The sequence below is a fragment of the Daktulosphaira vitifoliae genome, unplaced genomic scaffold (genome assembly GCF_025091365.1).
Source record: "Daktulosphaira vitifoliae isolate Bord-2020 unplaced genomic scaffold, ASM2509136v1 Scaffold_2, whole genome shotgun sequence".
Taxonomy (NCBI): domain Eukaryota; kingdom Metazoa; phylum Arthropoda; class Insecta; order Hemiptera; family Phylloxeridae; genus Daktulosphaira; species Daktulosphaira vitifoliae.
In genome coordinates, this window is record NW_026099573.1 from 43,859,302 (window position 1) to 43,874,784 (window position 15,483).

General features: G+C 24.5%; 1 protein-coding gene across 3 annotated transcripts; it reads right to left on the reverse strand.

Moving 5' to 3' along the window:
• Positions 1-3,396: 3,396 nt before the first annotated feature.
• LOC126898353 (17-beta-hydroxysteroid dehydrogenase 13-like) lies at positions 3,397-11,300 on the reverse strand. 3 transcript variants are annotated; one of them, XM_050672302.1, is made up of 8 exons: positions 11,083-11,260; positions 10,779-10,827; positions 8,473-8,621; positions 7,697-8,038; positions 6,500-6,629; positions 4,718-4,838; positions 3,859-3,978; positions 3,397-3,663 (listed from the first exon to the last, which is right to left on the reverse strand). In XM_050672302.1, exons 1-8 carry the CDS (start codon positions 11,110-11,112, stop codon positions 3,597-3,599), a joined length of 1,008 nt encoding a protein of 335 aa, XP_050528259.1. In that variant the 5' UTR covers positions 11,113-11,260; the 3' UTR covers positions 3,397-3,596. The 3 variants fall into 3 exon arrangements, with proteins under 3 accessions (XP_050528259.1, XP_050528261.1, XP_050528260.1); XM_050672304.1 differs by lacking the exons at positions 10,779-10,827; positions 11,083-11,260 and adding an exon at positions 11,269-11,300 and having other exon boundaries at positions 8,473-8,635; XM_050672303.1 differs by lacking the exon at positions 10,779-10,827 and having other exon boundaries at positions 3,399-3,663; positions 11,083-11,262.
• Between the last annotated feature and the right edge of the window lie 4,183 nt (positions 11,301-15,483).

Here is a 15,483-nt window from a genome sequence, read left to right on the forward strand (position 1 = left end):
ACAAATTAAAGTAATTTTTTGATCTCACTTACAATATTAACTCACCTGTGTACAACCATGTTATAAACAACTTTCTATTCTAGTTGTATAAATTGTTTTCTTTTTTTTTTGTATTTGTAATAATTTACAAAAAGGTTATCTACTTTAATTAGTGTTATCATTTCATAAAATTATGAAATTTGTAATAAAATGTTTTCATTGATTTCTATGTTAATAATAAATATATTAATGATAAAAAACGTATAACAAAATAAAATTTATTTCAAATACAAGATAAATTCTATAGGCAATTTTTTATCTAAATTATATAAATTATGAAAATCTTATGTATATAAATACATTTTGTTTTTAACTAACAAGTTCATAAATCTTTTTACCCATACCTGTAATAAAAATATTTTGACAACATTTTAAGCTTGTTTTTTGAACAGTTGCATACATTGGAATGCAGATGAGTATTATTTGTTTCATTTTGTATCAATGTTATTGTATAAACTAATAGATCATTTCGATAAAAATTTGTATGCTTGAAATTGTCTAAAGAATATTTGTATCCATAATTATAGTTAATATTGCCTTTTCCACAAAAATGTGATTTTGTTCATAGATAGCGCTGTATATTCTAAATTTAATTTAAAATAAAATATTGTTTATTTTTCCTATCAATCTATCTAAACTGCTGGACTTATTTTAACTTAAACAAATATTTTTTTTTAAACAGGAATAATGAAAATAAACACCTGACATCAATCTTTGGTAATTTAATTATATTATCATTTATACAGTATTTTTCAATCACTTATGTAATGTTTAAAGTCTTGTTAGTTGAAATTTAAAAATCAAGAATCCACTCGGTTTATTCTGCGTTACATCCCGACTGTGCTTTGTTGCAATATTTTCCTACTATAGTTGAGAGTTTTTTTTGTGTCTGTTCGTGAGAGCTGTCAACAGCAATCGAATTCTTTACCCAAGATCCGACAGCAGCTGACGCATTGAATATTTATGCCTGTCTGTTCAAGAAAATCTAAAAGGGTTCGATAAGTTATGCTTAGGTTCAAAATTATGTAAGTAAAAAATGGTTGTAAGAAATTTATCGTAACTGACGAAACAACTGTAGTCTATGCGCACCGGAAGCGTATTTATAGTACATTATTTTGTTCAATCAATTTCATAGTAAAATAAATTCATTTAACTATCTATAGATCATTAATTTTTCAAATTTTTAATGTTATAAACGTGTTTATTATTTAATTTTCTTATTATTAATGTACATGATTTTAAAATAAATTATACATGACTCGTATAAAAAAAAAAAATAACAATTTGTTTTATAGCTGTTAAGACTATAGTCTTTAAGCTGTTTTAATTTTTGTTTTCTTAGAAACCATTAGAAATTAAAAATTTTCGTACGAGAAAATATTATTTTGTTTAATAAAACTATACAATAATATGTAGTTAAATAATTATTGTTAAATTTTATTTAAACTACTATTGTTAATAATAGTTAAATTATTATTTAAATATTAAATAAATAAAAATAATTATACAGAGATATAAACCTAAAATTAACATTTTTTATAGTTTGGTATAATAAAAAAAAAATCCTCAAATAATTTTTTCTATCCGATTTATCTTCTGTTATTACTTGTTTAAGTTTAACGACTTATGTTTTATTGATCATTTACTGTTTAACATACAAAAATATAAAATGATACTTTTGCCTCTATTCGTTTTTGACTGTGGGGGCAACTGTCTACCCTCTATTGGTGTCATTGATCTTATCTTTAATGTTTCATGTCTAACAATTTTTAAACACAAACGGTTTATGAGATAAAAATATTCAACAAAATTGTTAAAAAAGTGTTTACATTGTATTATTAAACTTAAAATAGGGATTCTCATTAAATGTATTAAAGTTCAATTTTTTTTATCCTTAAAGGAATGAAAAAAAAAATTATGTAGAGTTGAGTGTTTTGAATAATACAATATTTTTCTCTATGAAAATTAAAAATGTTCAATAGTTACCAAGAAAATGTGCGTCTTTTCCTTAATGAATCACTCTGTATACTACAAATAATTATAGTGATACTTCTATACAACACTATTTATATTTTGTATGGATATAATCAAAATGCAGTGTAAAGATACGTTCACTATATAAAGTTGGTCAACATACTATTGATGGCAATCTTAAATAAAGCACTAGGGTAAAGCGAAAATACCAACATTTTTTTTTTAATTTTAAATCAACGGGTCTATTTTTTTACCTTTGATATACAAAGTTTCATTATAAAAAAAATATTTATTACTTTAACATTTGATCAGCGATATAGTATTTATTTGATAAATTTATATTAAAAATATAGTAAAATTGTTGTCATGAATGAAATATTAACTATTAATTATAATACAAATATTTTTACTAATATATTTACTTTTAATAAATTGATATAAATCATAGATTGGATTTTCATCAGTAGATGGTTACACAAAAAAGGAAGGCAAGTGTTGAATCCACTTATATCGAAAGAGGTCATTTGATTCTTCTTCTTTTTCTTCTTCCTCGACTTAATCCCAAATACTTGGGGTCAGCCACCCTTATCCTAAACTTCCACTTGACACGATCTCCCACATCCTCTATGCTCACATCAGCTGTCCTCATATCGCATTGAGGCCATTTGATTAATTTTTTTAAATTAATATTACATCATTAGTAATTACCTGAATCTTGATCAAATAATTTTTTAAAGAATTGAAAAATATCGACTAATTTGAAAGACTTTTCTCATAAAATCTTTGTCAATTATAAAAAATACTTCAAAAATTATTTTCAGTATTAGTTATTGTACTACAATGTCAATTTTGAGTTATATAGGTCGATAGTCTAAACAAATGCATTTTCTTTAGGATTCAACATAACAAGGTTACACTGTACACATAAAATATTGCAAATGGATATCTCATTTTATTTATCTCATGTAAGTTTCATTGATTTAAATTTTGTAATTTTGTCTTCTAAAATATTGTGATTGTAATGGTAACAATTAATTCATTAATTATTATAATTAATGAATCCACAAAAAGGAAAACGATTTTTAGAATATTAATGTTATAGATATATATTTTTTTAATTTTAGAAAATGCAATTATTGTATTGAAAAATAAAGAGAACGAAAAATTTACCAGTGAATATAGTTGGTATTTATAAGGTAATTTTTTGAAATGATAAAATGTTTAAAAATTTCTTTTTGATCATCATTTTAATAAAATATTTCTGTTTAAATAATGAAGTAATATAAAAAAAGAATACCTTTAATTTATGTATAATATAATATGTACGTTGAATTTAATAAAACTAGGATAAAAATATAAGAACTAGGGAATATTTATTTTCAGCAATTATATTTATTTTTTAACATGACATTTACATTACCCTAATTAATATGAGTAACTGACACACAATTTTCTACATTCTTTGCTTAATACTAACAATTTTTTTTATATTTATTATATAATTAATAAATTATACAATCACGTTTTATTTTTATACTTAAATTTCTTTTTAGTAAAGAATTAAAAATAATCCTAAATTAAATTTACACTGTGTCTATTTCCGCTTTAAATATATCCCTCCAGTAGTTTTGAGCTGCTTGGGGCATAAGCCTACAACAAAATTAATTTTTTTATAAAAATTTCCTTAAAATATACTAGTCTAGATTATTTTGAGACCTGGTGTCCAATATATAAATAAGATCATTAAATAATATACATTATTTAAACTATATATTAAGTGACATAGGTAAGGAATGAGTTCAACATTTTTTTTAACGCATGTTTTTATAAATTAATATAACTCACCATAAAAAACTCATACTAAATTTTAAAACTTCAGGTATTGAAACAACTACATGATTTTTTTTTATTCCGCGAATTGCAGCCGTAGCAACTTCAGGTATAGATAAACTTGGTAGTACAGACCTTGAATTGTAAAAAATAAAGTTAAAATTAATGATGCTTTTACATATGAATATTTTTTGTATATAATAGCTAAACCAAGTTTAATTATAAACTAAAAGATGTAGGAATCGTTATAAAAACGTTAAAATAACATTTTTTTCAGATTAATTAAATATAATTATTTAATTACATTTGTTATTGTCAAGCTTCGACAATTTTTCAAATTAGTACCAATGAATCCATGAGTATTACATTTTTTTTAAAGCCGTGAGTTTGGACTTTCAATGGAAACAAATCTTATTTAAAAGTTTTAAAAGAGACGTGATAATTTTATTATGCCAAAATGGGATGAATCGACTTAAATTGACTTTAAAAGACAAAACCGTCTAAGTATGTCCTTGATGAATTTTGTTACTAAAAAAGGTTTTCTTTTCCATAAAATATATATGCATAAATGATTATTATAAATCCAAGATATTATATAGCCTAAAAATGTTACATAAGAAATAAAATAGAATTGACAGCTCTATATAATTTTATTGAAAATTCATCTTTCTCAAAACATTTTAGTAGGAACTAATATATTTAAGTCATTGAAACTTTTTAGTCAAAAATCTATGTTTATTCATATTAGTCACTAACACTAATAAACACTAAATGTGATTAAACTTGAAAATTTTTGGGTGATATAAAATTATTTGTATATTACTTTAATAATAATCATACTTTATATTTAAATATCGATTTTAAATAAACTTACTTAACATCCCAATGTTTTACTTTAATTGGTTCTGAGTCTAAGAAAAATGGATGGATAGTGGTAGTTAAGATTTTATTATTTGGATTTGCTCTTAGTTCTTCCCCCAAACAACTCATAAATCCTGTAAAAATAATAATTTATCTACTAGTTGAACGATTACTTGTGTCTATTTTATGTCATAATAGCTTAAAATCCAACATCTTTAATGGGTTAAAGTTTCATGGATTGTTGTATTCTTTAGAATATTTATAGACACATCCATGTCTTTAGGTTAGGTTTTTACTGAAGACATGATCATTTATATATATATTCTAAGTAATCCGACAGTAGTTAAAATACTATTTTTAAACGTTTTAATGTATATGTGCATGAAAATTATTCAGTTATTATTATTTTTTATGTCAATAATACAAAATTGTTTGGGAGGAATTAGTTCCATGTATACATTTATAAAAAAGAACGTTACCCTGAATGAATTAAATATTTGAAGGAAAAAGAGCTTTTTTTTCATTTTCATAGGCGTGCGCAGACTTTTGAGTGTAAGATATCAAAGACCTATACAGGTCTTTACAAAAAATGTAATTTAAGATTCTTAGTGTCCCAATTAATTGTCCATAAATATTTTAGGAGTAAACAATTACCCCCTTTATACCCATCTTCTCCTTATAAGTAGAGTCATTGCTAAAACATTAGTTACCATTTATAATTAATTCTGTTATTGCCAAAAGGTTTCTAAATTTATAGAATGATATATTCAGACCAGTCGAAATAAATTAAAATAAATTTCATTAGTTCTAAAAGCTTAAATCCTTATCGGTATCATTCCTTCAATTATATCATTTATTTAATTCTGTGAATCAATGAACACATCACTATTGTATTGACATAATAATATCAAGTGATACAATAAAAAAACTATACTAACAACTCCAGGAGGGTTAGTTATGTATATATTAGCGAAATAATAAATTCTTACAATACATCAAATATAAAATGTTAAAGGTTAAACTAATAAGTAATACTTATTTAAATTTAGAATGTTAAAACATGTTTAGAATGATCAAAATGTAAGTTAAAAAAACAATTACCAAAAGGTAGATCTTGCATTAACTAATAAAAATGCAATTTATTTTATGAACATCAAAGAAAATTCTAGAATAAGTCTGTATATTATTTTAAATAATATAAAAAAACTACTTAACCCTTTCTAGTCAAAAGATTAACTCATTGATAAATTGTGCGTATCGCAATAATTGCAATGCGCACACACAAAAACTACGTGTGTTCTTATAGAAAAAAGCTATTAACTCAGTTAAAATAACGGATTTCAGTGAAATTTTTGATTTAAAATGGATAAGGTTGGTAAAAATTTCATATTTTATCAAAATCATTGCCACAATAAGTGTTTTTGCCAAAGTTTTTAATCGTTTACGGCAAACTTCGCGAATAATTTTCCCAGAATAATAACGCCAGGTTATTTCACAAAAAAAAGAAAAATTGAAAATTGAACATTTTCAAGTATCGTTTTGGCAAATTTTTAATGTTTTATGATATAATAAGATCATAATATTAACAATTTTCATTTTTGAGATATTTTACTACAAAAAATTGAGTATAATTTTTAAATTATAATGAACGTGTAATTTTAATGCATTGATTGGGACAATATTAACATTTTGTAAGCTGAAAATTTTAATGATATACACGAAATTAAAAATCACATAATGATTTTGTCTCTCAGCTCCGTATCAAAGCGTAATTACTAATATAATTAATACTAACCAGTTACTCCATATTTCGTAGCAGTGTAGGGCGCAATATTAGCTGCGCAACTGAAAGCTGCAATGGAAGAAGTTGCAACAATATGACCTGAATTTATTCTAAGCATATTTGGTAAAAACGCGCGAACCATCTAAAAATATATTTAAAAAATATGTCATAATTTTAATTATGAAAAAAAAAACACATCATAGTAAAATTAACAACTTCTCAGCTTGGCATCGAAGCTAAAATAGTAAAAACATTTTAAACAGTTAATGCATCACACACTAAAAAATATTAACGAATGATTCAACAAATACCAAAGAAGTTTTCTTTTTTTATCTGACAAACAATCTATACAATTATTTGTATGATAAGCTTATAAGATTAAGATAAATATATAACATGTAAACTAAATAGGACATTTAAATATTAGTTATTTATTTCTTATATTTTTAATTTTTTTTTGAAATAACCGTACCAAGGAAGTGAAAAGTGAAAACTTAATGTGTACATTGAATCTCAATTATAAATAATTACGATATCGTGGACTTAGAAATACATGATTCATAAATTATTGTCTTTGATTTGCATCTTGATAGACGCACGTCTACGATAACTTTTATAGAAAATGGACCAAAGGAGACAGGGTTTTTGTTGGTGCAAAGTATACAAATGAATTTAATTTACTATAGTATCTTTATTTTTCAAGTCAATTCAAAGTTGATCACTGTAGAATGAATATTTTTACTTACAACATGTAATGTCAAGACCTATTTTTAAAAAAGCTTACATTGTAGCCATTTGGATTTATTACGCGTGCGACGTTAAGGCTTAAAGTAGTTTTGTGTTTACATGTACACGAGACGCTTTCATAAATGTTATTATATTTCTTTTTCCCATGCACTATTCCTCTGGGTGCATTTTCCAACAGACTTTAACGTTTCTCTTTATCTTTTTTGACATAACGTACAAAATATTGCTTTAATTTTCTATCCTACATTAAATTTGACATTTTTTTTTAAATAACTACAAATTTTAGTAATTTTTCTTATTCAAATGCTAAATCAAAAATGTTTTTTTAGAGTCTTGCAAAATTGAAATTATTCCCAGCGGAATTTAAAATAATATTAATTTATATTTTTTAATTGCAGTAATTTGAATTTTAAGTTTATTATTAGGTGATACTACTCTTAGAAAAAATCGTGTGATGTTTACCCAAAATTGAGATACGAGGTTGACGTCGACCATTCGTCGTAAACTGTCATCTGTCACTTCCAACAACGGTGTACTGGCCACTATACCAGCGTTATTTATCAAGATATCAACTCGACCCCATTTATTTTCCACTGTCTTAGCTAACTCTTTAACCTGAACTGGATCTGCTACGTTTGTTGTGTAATATTCTGTATGCAAATCATCAATATTTTGCTCATTTTTAATCATCTCGCATGTTTCCTTTACTCCTTCCGTGTTTATGTCTACGCATATTACTCGAGCACCTTCTCTGGATAATTGCAAGCTAATTTCCCTACCAAGACCTCTACCTGCTCCAGTCACCTATAAAATCAAATTTTATTATTTTTTCATATAAATATTAATGTTCATAGAGTAAGTAGAATCTGTGGAATCTAGTAAAGTAGACGTGGTATTTTTTATTTTAACTAATAGTGTTTAAGTTCATCATCGTAAAACTTTTTGATGCGTATTTGTAAAAAACATAACAAACATTCTAATGATTTGATGAAAAAATAAAATAATTTAAGAATACAATAAAAATTATGTTGCATGCATAAAGACACGTGTCATAAGTTCACGTGGTTTAGATATACTGTTTTTTTTCCTGTAAAATATAGTTATAAATTTTAATATAATTATTGTGTCAACGACTCAAATATTGGTTAAATTTGAGTTTTTTGTCTATTATAATCGATTCCATTAATTCTATATTATATTATATTTATTTTTAACTTAATTTTTTGAAATTCACTTACTAGAATGATTTTATTTCGTAGCGTCTTTTCAGCACAATAAAATGTCGTTAATAGTAATTGTAAATAAGTGTACACAGTGTAGACTATTCCAAAAACAATTTTTGTACCGAGAATAACGTAATTGAAAATGTTGTTTAATTTATCTGAATCTGTAAAAATGTCACTTATATGGCTTCATTAGTTATATTATTTTATCAAATTAATAAAAATAATAATTGGTAATTCTCGAGAAAAAACAGAGGTTAAGTTTAATAACGAACAAAATTGATTATAATATGTTTTTTATTATAACCTTTATTTTAGGCCAAAGGGAATATGTGTTAAAATATTGAAAAAGAAGAAACAGTAAATTCGTAAAAATTATTTTGGACAAATGGAGGTTTATGTATAATAAATGCAGTGTATAAGAGTGCATACATAAAAAGTCAAGCACGAGTCCAATATTTGTTCAAAAAGGTTATTTTTTTCTACTTGTCCCTTTTTTTCTTCTAAAAATCCAGAAAATATTAACCATTTAATTAAATTGTATATGTATTCCAAAAAATAATGGCTACATTTTTTCAACAATTAAATTATTCTTAATTTCTAAGGGCTCATGAACAGTTTTATGGTAAAATATTAATTACATGATAGTTACGATAGTAACCTAATCGTGTTACTAAGACGTTCCTAATTATTTTTTTTATGTATAATAAAATTATATAAAAATTATTTTTAAACCTCATTTGTTAATATGATTTTTCTTTATAATCCTTTACAATAATTCATTACTAAAACAAAATCTTTAAAGTTCATTTAAATTTTATTATTTAGATATTTTAAGGTAAATAATACATTAATTACATATACTACATGACAATACATTAGAAATGTTTTAAATTATATTGGGTTTAGATATGGTATAAATTTATCAAGCACAAAATATTTTTAATGGTTGAAACAAACTAATTCATTTTTAAAATGATTTCATTAGTACTTGACAAAACAAATTAGTCAGATTTTTTTGTCTTGAAAAAATAATATTAAATTTTTTATTACGATTTTTACCAACTGTCCGAATTACATGTTTATAAAATGAGTACATCTTGGATAATCAATCATTCTACAGTATTTTATATTAAAGTACCACAATGTGATAAAGTACAATACAACGTAGGTACATAATAAAAACGTGATTCTTTAAATATTACACTTTTTATAGTACTTATTTCCAAAATTCATTAGTGAAATCAAAACAAACCTCATGTGTTGAATTTTTTGTTAATTTATAGAGGATATAATTACAGTTGTGTATTTGACATAATGTATCAAATACACAAATCTGAATACGTTAAAATGAATTAAATTTGGTCTCTTTTAGTATTGGAATTGGATTGGTACGTTATGAGTTTTATTTTATATACCGAATCGATCGCCCCGGGGGATAAGTTTTATGCGTTTGAAAATAAGAACTTTTGAATATTTATCATTCAGGGTAACCGGCTAGTGCTTGAAAATTAAAAGACCTTTTTCCTATGGGAATTTGGAACCAAGGTTGCTGTGAATCTAAATACATTTTCTATTTCTTCTTTATGATTCGTTCCGGCAAACTGTAATACTTGATTAAAACACAAGAAAATATTGATAAAAATTATGTAAATTAAAATCAGAAAAATAAATACCAAACTTATTTGCTGTGAAATATATTTTTTACTTTCCTACAAAGTTTGGCGTATGTCTATATGTTTGATAGATAAGAATGTAGTTGACAAAAAATTCACATTAAAACTAGATTAAGTTAAAGAACTAAAAAGACGTTTTTTTTTTAATTTAATGATCGTGTAATATATCATAATGTATTTTCTGATAACATAAATTATGTGTAACTTGTTTCACGGTCATCATGTAAAAACAAGTTTTACATTATACAGAGTATCCTTCCAGTTTATGACATCTATTTAACTTTTGATTTATTGAATATTTTAACGTAAAAAAGTTAAGGTTATTATTTAAATTATGCTAGGCCTTTTTTACCAATGAATTGGAATTAAACGATTGTTGACTTAAGATAAATTGATTGAGAAATCAATGAGTAACGTGTCTGATTTTATACAGTAGAATCTACTTTGATTGAGATAACTAATAACTGTTACTTATCATTTGTATTATTTTAATAAATACAAAATATAAATAATTGTTTGTAACAATTAGTTAAAATGTGACTAAAATAAAAAATAAATAATAATATAAAATAAAAAATGATCGTGCAATGTAGGCTGTTTATTTAGCTTAATCGGTAATACATTGTGTCTCGGTGTGTTAGGTACCTTTTGCTTTAATTCCGTTGCACTGGGTTTCCTGTCTTTTTGGCACAAGCTATAGATTTTAGAGAAAACGTTAAAATTATTTTAAAAATATCTACAGCACTAGTAAAATATTTACAAGTATTTTCGAGAAATAAAAAATATTTATTCATAAAAATTAAGTAAAATCTGTAAAAATTATAAATTGCTCTAAATTTAATCACTACCACAATTTGGCCCATTTAACGGTACATAAAAATATTTATCATAAGCAAAGTTTCTTTTTGAGTAAAATGAATGATAGAAACATGTTATTAACTAATCTTACTTGAGCTGATAGTGGTTGTTGCTTTACCATTTGATTTTATTGATGCCATGATAAAGTAATTTTTTAAAAACTATTTTTTCTTTATGCGTACACGCTTAGTATATAATTAAGAATTAAGAAAAAAAAACGCCTTAAAATGAAGTAATGTTTACACTACGGCGAAAAGTTATGTACTATGGTACTTACGGTTCACCTGATTCCATTTAATTGTAGTTGATAGTGTTTTAAGAATTTTTTTTCCTATAAGAACAGGTGATATAACTTGAGTAATACACGTTATACTCGTCGTGCAACAATTTTCAAGTTGAACAAGGGGCATAACAATCAAGATATCAACTTGACTTCAAACACAGGATATTTTATTGTAACTATATAATTACAATAAAAAATATTATTTTGGATAATATCGTTAAAATGAAAACCATATGCAATGAACAAGAAACGTAACTATTTATGTATTTGGATTATATAATCTTCTTTATCATTTACAAATTTTAACAGTTCAAAATTATTTATAGAGTTTTTTAATAAAAATTGCAATTTAAGTACATTTATCTATGTTTATTGAAATATTCTTATTTTGTTATAAACTGAAAATATTATTTATGTCCATTGGACATTGCCCAATTGTAATTTTACTTTAATTCGCTTAATTGGAGCTCCGCCACAGACCTGTGGCCATATTTGTCTTACGCGGTATAGAATTTTGTTGACTAAAAATCAAAAATTTGAATTGAATTTTGTGTATTTTTAGCATAAATGTTATAATTACGAAACTTGAGATTTTGAAATTTATTTGATAAGTAATAAAATTCACTAAATTTATTAAAATTATTATTTTTGTTATAATAAATGAGTATTTTTTTAAGTATTTGACTTTTTAATGAATCAAATATGATAATTATTTATATATTATCAAAGTTTAGCAATATAATGATCAATAAAACTGCATAGTAAATGTATTTATATAAGTAATAACCAACTTCATATTTTAATTGTTAAAATAGTGCCAATAGTTATCCCTTGCCAATTACTATACATATTACCCTATCGTAAATATTGTTGATATGTTTTACTTTTCATGGGTTATAAAATTTTTTCAAGTCCGCATTTCATAAATGTTATAATTATAAATAATTTACAATTGCATAAAATCTTTTTTCGACCAAAATTTATTACTATAACTCAGTGGTGAATTCCAGGGGCCTATGGATTAAGCCGTCTATTAGCCGTGCCAAACTAATATTTTAAGTAAAAATGACCTAAAAAATTGATTGAAAACTTTTTGATATTAGCTCCATTGAAAAATCCTGGGTACGCCCTTATTCTCATTTATTTTTAGTTGTTATCGTTTGGATTACCAAATATCTTTATATTGATATAATCGTATTATTGAATTGAAATACGCTAAATAATATACTAATAATTATTTATAAAACAACCTTCGAAATTCGACTCAGATAGTGATTTATTATTATTTCTCCTTTTTTCCGATTACTTCATCAATAATTACAACGATAATTTGACTGCTTAAAAATTCAATTAATCCTTTGCCTCTGCTAGAAAACAGCTAGTCCGTGCGTGTAAAATATTCCCCAGTGCATGGCGTGACGAAGGATATGAGCCTGAGTACTTTATACGGAATACGCTTCCACTGGGAACGAGTCTAGGGTCCAGCAAATAAAATTCCACCAGTATTCAATAATATAACAAATGGTTGTAGAGGTGGGGTAAAACTGTCGTCATGGGACTTATGATCAGTAGCATTAATACACAACAACCACACACGGGAAAAAAATGATCGTTCAAAATGTACACCGTATAGATTCAAAATTAATGTTATACTTAACGGTAATAATAATGTGGTTTATTTGTAAAGATAATGCATACGTGTAACATTTATATTAAGTATGAAAAAAAATTATGCGATTTCCGCTAAAGTTTGTATTGTGCAGAAACAAACATTTTTTTAAGTCACTTTAATATAAGTATAAGAAAAAATAAATACCAAATATCAATCTAACAAATATGTAAAATAGCAATACTACTCGTATAACTCGTTTATACTATACTAATTACTATGTCTTGTAAAATAAAGGATAACATGAACATAATAATAAATATCATAAATGTCTACATATCTGAATCTTAAGAAATCTAGTTTTTTTATTTATATTATTTTAGCTTCGATGCGAAGCTGAGAAGGTATTAATTTTACTATGATGTGTTTTTTTTTTGTGTCTGTTACTAATTTTTCTCAGCTTTCACCGAACCGATTACTTTCAACGATACGTCTCGTCTAGTAATCGCATCAAGTCGAAGATGTTATCCTCAAAAATTGAAAAAATTTCTCTCGTTCCCCGTAAATGGGGGAAATCTCCAAAAAAATTACAAATTTAAAACTCGCAAATTTTTGATATTTTTGATATTTTTTTCACTGAAAACTACCATAACTTTTTCAAAAATGACTAAATCAATATAATTTTTTTTTATAAATGCATGATGTCTTTACCTATTATTTGGTATATATTTTTTTTATAAATCTGACCTTTTACTTATCCACAGGGGGAGATTCAAAATGAAAAATTTTTCATAAAAAATTAACTTTTTCGACTTAACTTTTGAAAATGTTCCAAAAACTCTGACACTTATATATATATATATCTTAAATTAATGCTTATATAATATACTTTATTTTTAAAAAAAGAAAATTTCGGACTTTATTTTGTCTTCACAGTGAAAATGGCTACCATATGCTATTTTTGTGTTAAAATTTTCGATTTTAGATTTTAGATTTTTAACTTTAAAATGCTATAACTTTTTGAAAAATGTATGGATCAATACAATATTTTTATGAAAAATAATATTAAAAACATCATTTATTTAACATACTTTTTTTGAAATCGGACCATTTCCCTTAATAAAGGGAGGTTCAATACTTAAAAATACATATAGAAAGTAGAACTTTTTCAACTTAACTTTTGAATGTATTCCGGAAACTCTAACACTTTTATATATATCTTAAATTAAAACTTATGTAATATACTTTATTATTAAAAAAAGAAAATTTCGGACTTTATTTTGTTTTCATGTTGAAAACGGATATCAAAATAACTAAAAAAAGTACGATTTTTTAAAAAAATTCTTTTTTATATTTTTAAATTTATAATGTTACAATATTTGAAAAATATATGGATCAATACAATTTTTTTATGATAAATACTATTTATATATCTCTTTCATTAGACATATTTTTTTTTTTAAATAAAACCATTATCCTTTAAATATTTATATATTATAAATATATTTATATTTATATTACATATAAACACCACATATTACACTTATAAACCATAAAACTTGTAATCAGGATATAAATAAGGAAATAGGAGATTATATAGCTTTTGGAATAATCCATAAATTTTTTAAAATTAAACACTATCTACAGATTTGCATGAAACGTTTTTTTATGATAGTGACTTTAATCACTGTCAGATATCATTATATTTGACTCAGCTGTGCCGCGACCACACTGTGCTGGGTTTTTTTTTTTAATGAATGAAAATCAATAATACTAATTTAAAGTAATCGAAGCATAAAGAGCATAAATATACAATATTTTTTTTTAAATACATGTAATGTTTAATGTAAACTAATTAAGTACCTTAATTTAGGAATGAATAATCTGATCAAGGCCATAGAATAATATGGTTTATAAAAAGGCAGCACATTAAGTTATGTAACATTATTACATTATACTTATTTTGGAAACAATGTTACCATTATCAACGCTAAAACCATACTCGCATACAGTACGTGTTTAGCGTTAATTATTTTTAGTTAAAGAATTGAGAACGACATATTAAACTAATCTCTTCTAACCCGTACTACAAACTATAATATAAATTAATATACTAATAAAATAGCAATGGAAAAGTATTGATTATTTGAATTTCAAGTATAAATAGCCAAAACATGATATAATTTTATGTTCCGGGAAAATTGTTCACTTTTTATCACATTTTTCGTTGAATCACTTCAGCTATCCATAGGATCGTATTTTATACTCTTATTTTTATTATGAGGTCTAATGTTCTTCAAGAAAATTGACTAAAACTTACAATGGACGGCACAGAGATAAAAGCATTACGATTTATCGGGATAATTGGAAATATCAGTTGGATTCACCTTAGTAAGAGGCCCATATGTCTTAAAATGAGTAAAAATAATAAAGACATCAATATGTTTTGAAGTGTATAAGTTATTTCTTGGTACAAAGTAACAATCAAGTATGATCCAATATTGAATACTTAGATTTTGAAAAAACATATTGTGGTATTACTAAATTACAGGTTGCTTAAATGTAACGATTATATAACGAGATATTTAATTTTTATAATA

Excerpts from the sequence above, each read along its gene's own strand:
- LOC126898353 (XM_050672302.1), bottom strand. The coding sequence starts at position 11,112 with ATGGTAAAGCAACAACCACTATCAGCTCAA. Across the intron at positions 10,828-11,082 it reads AACAACCACTATCAGCTCAA|CTTGTGCCAAAAAGACAGGA; the intron begins GTAAGATTAGTT and ends TAAAATCTATAG. Across the intron at positions 4,839-6,499 it reads TACGAAATATGGAGTAACTG|GATTTATGAGTTGTTTGGGG; the intron begins GTTAGTATTAAT and ends TTATTTTTACAG.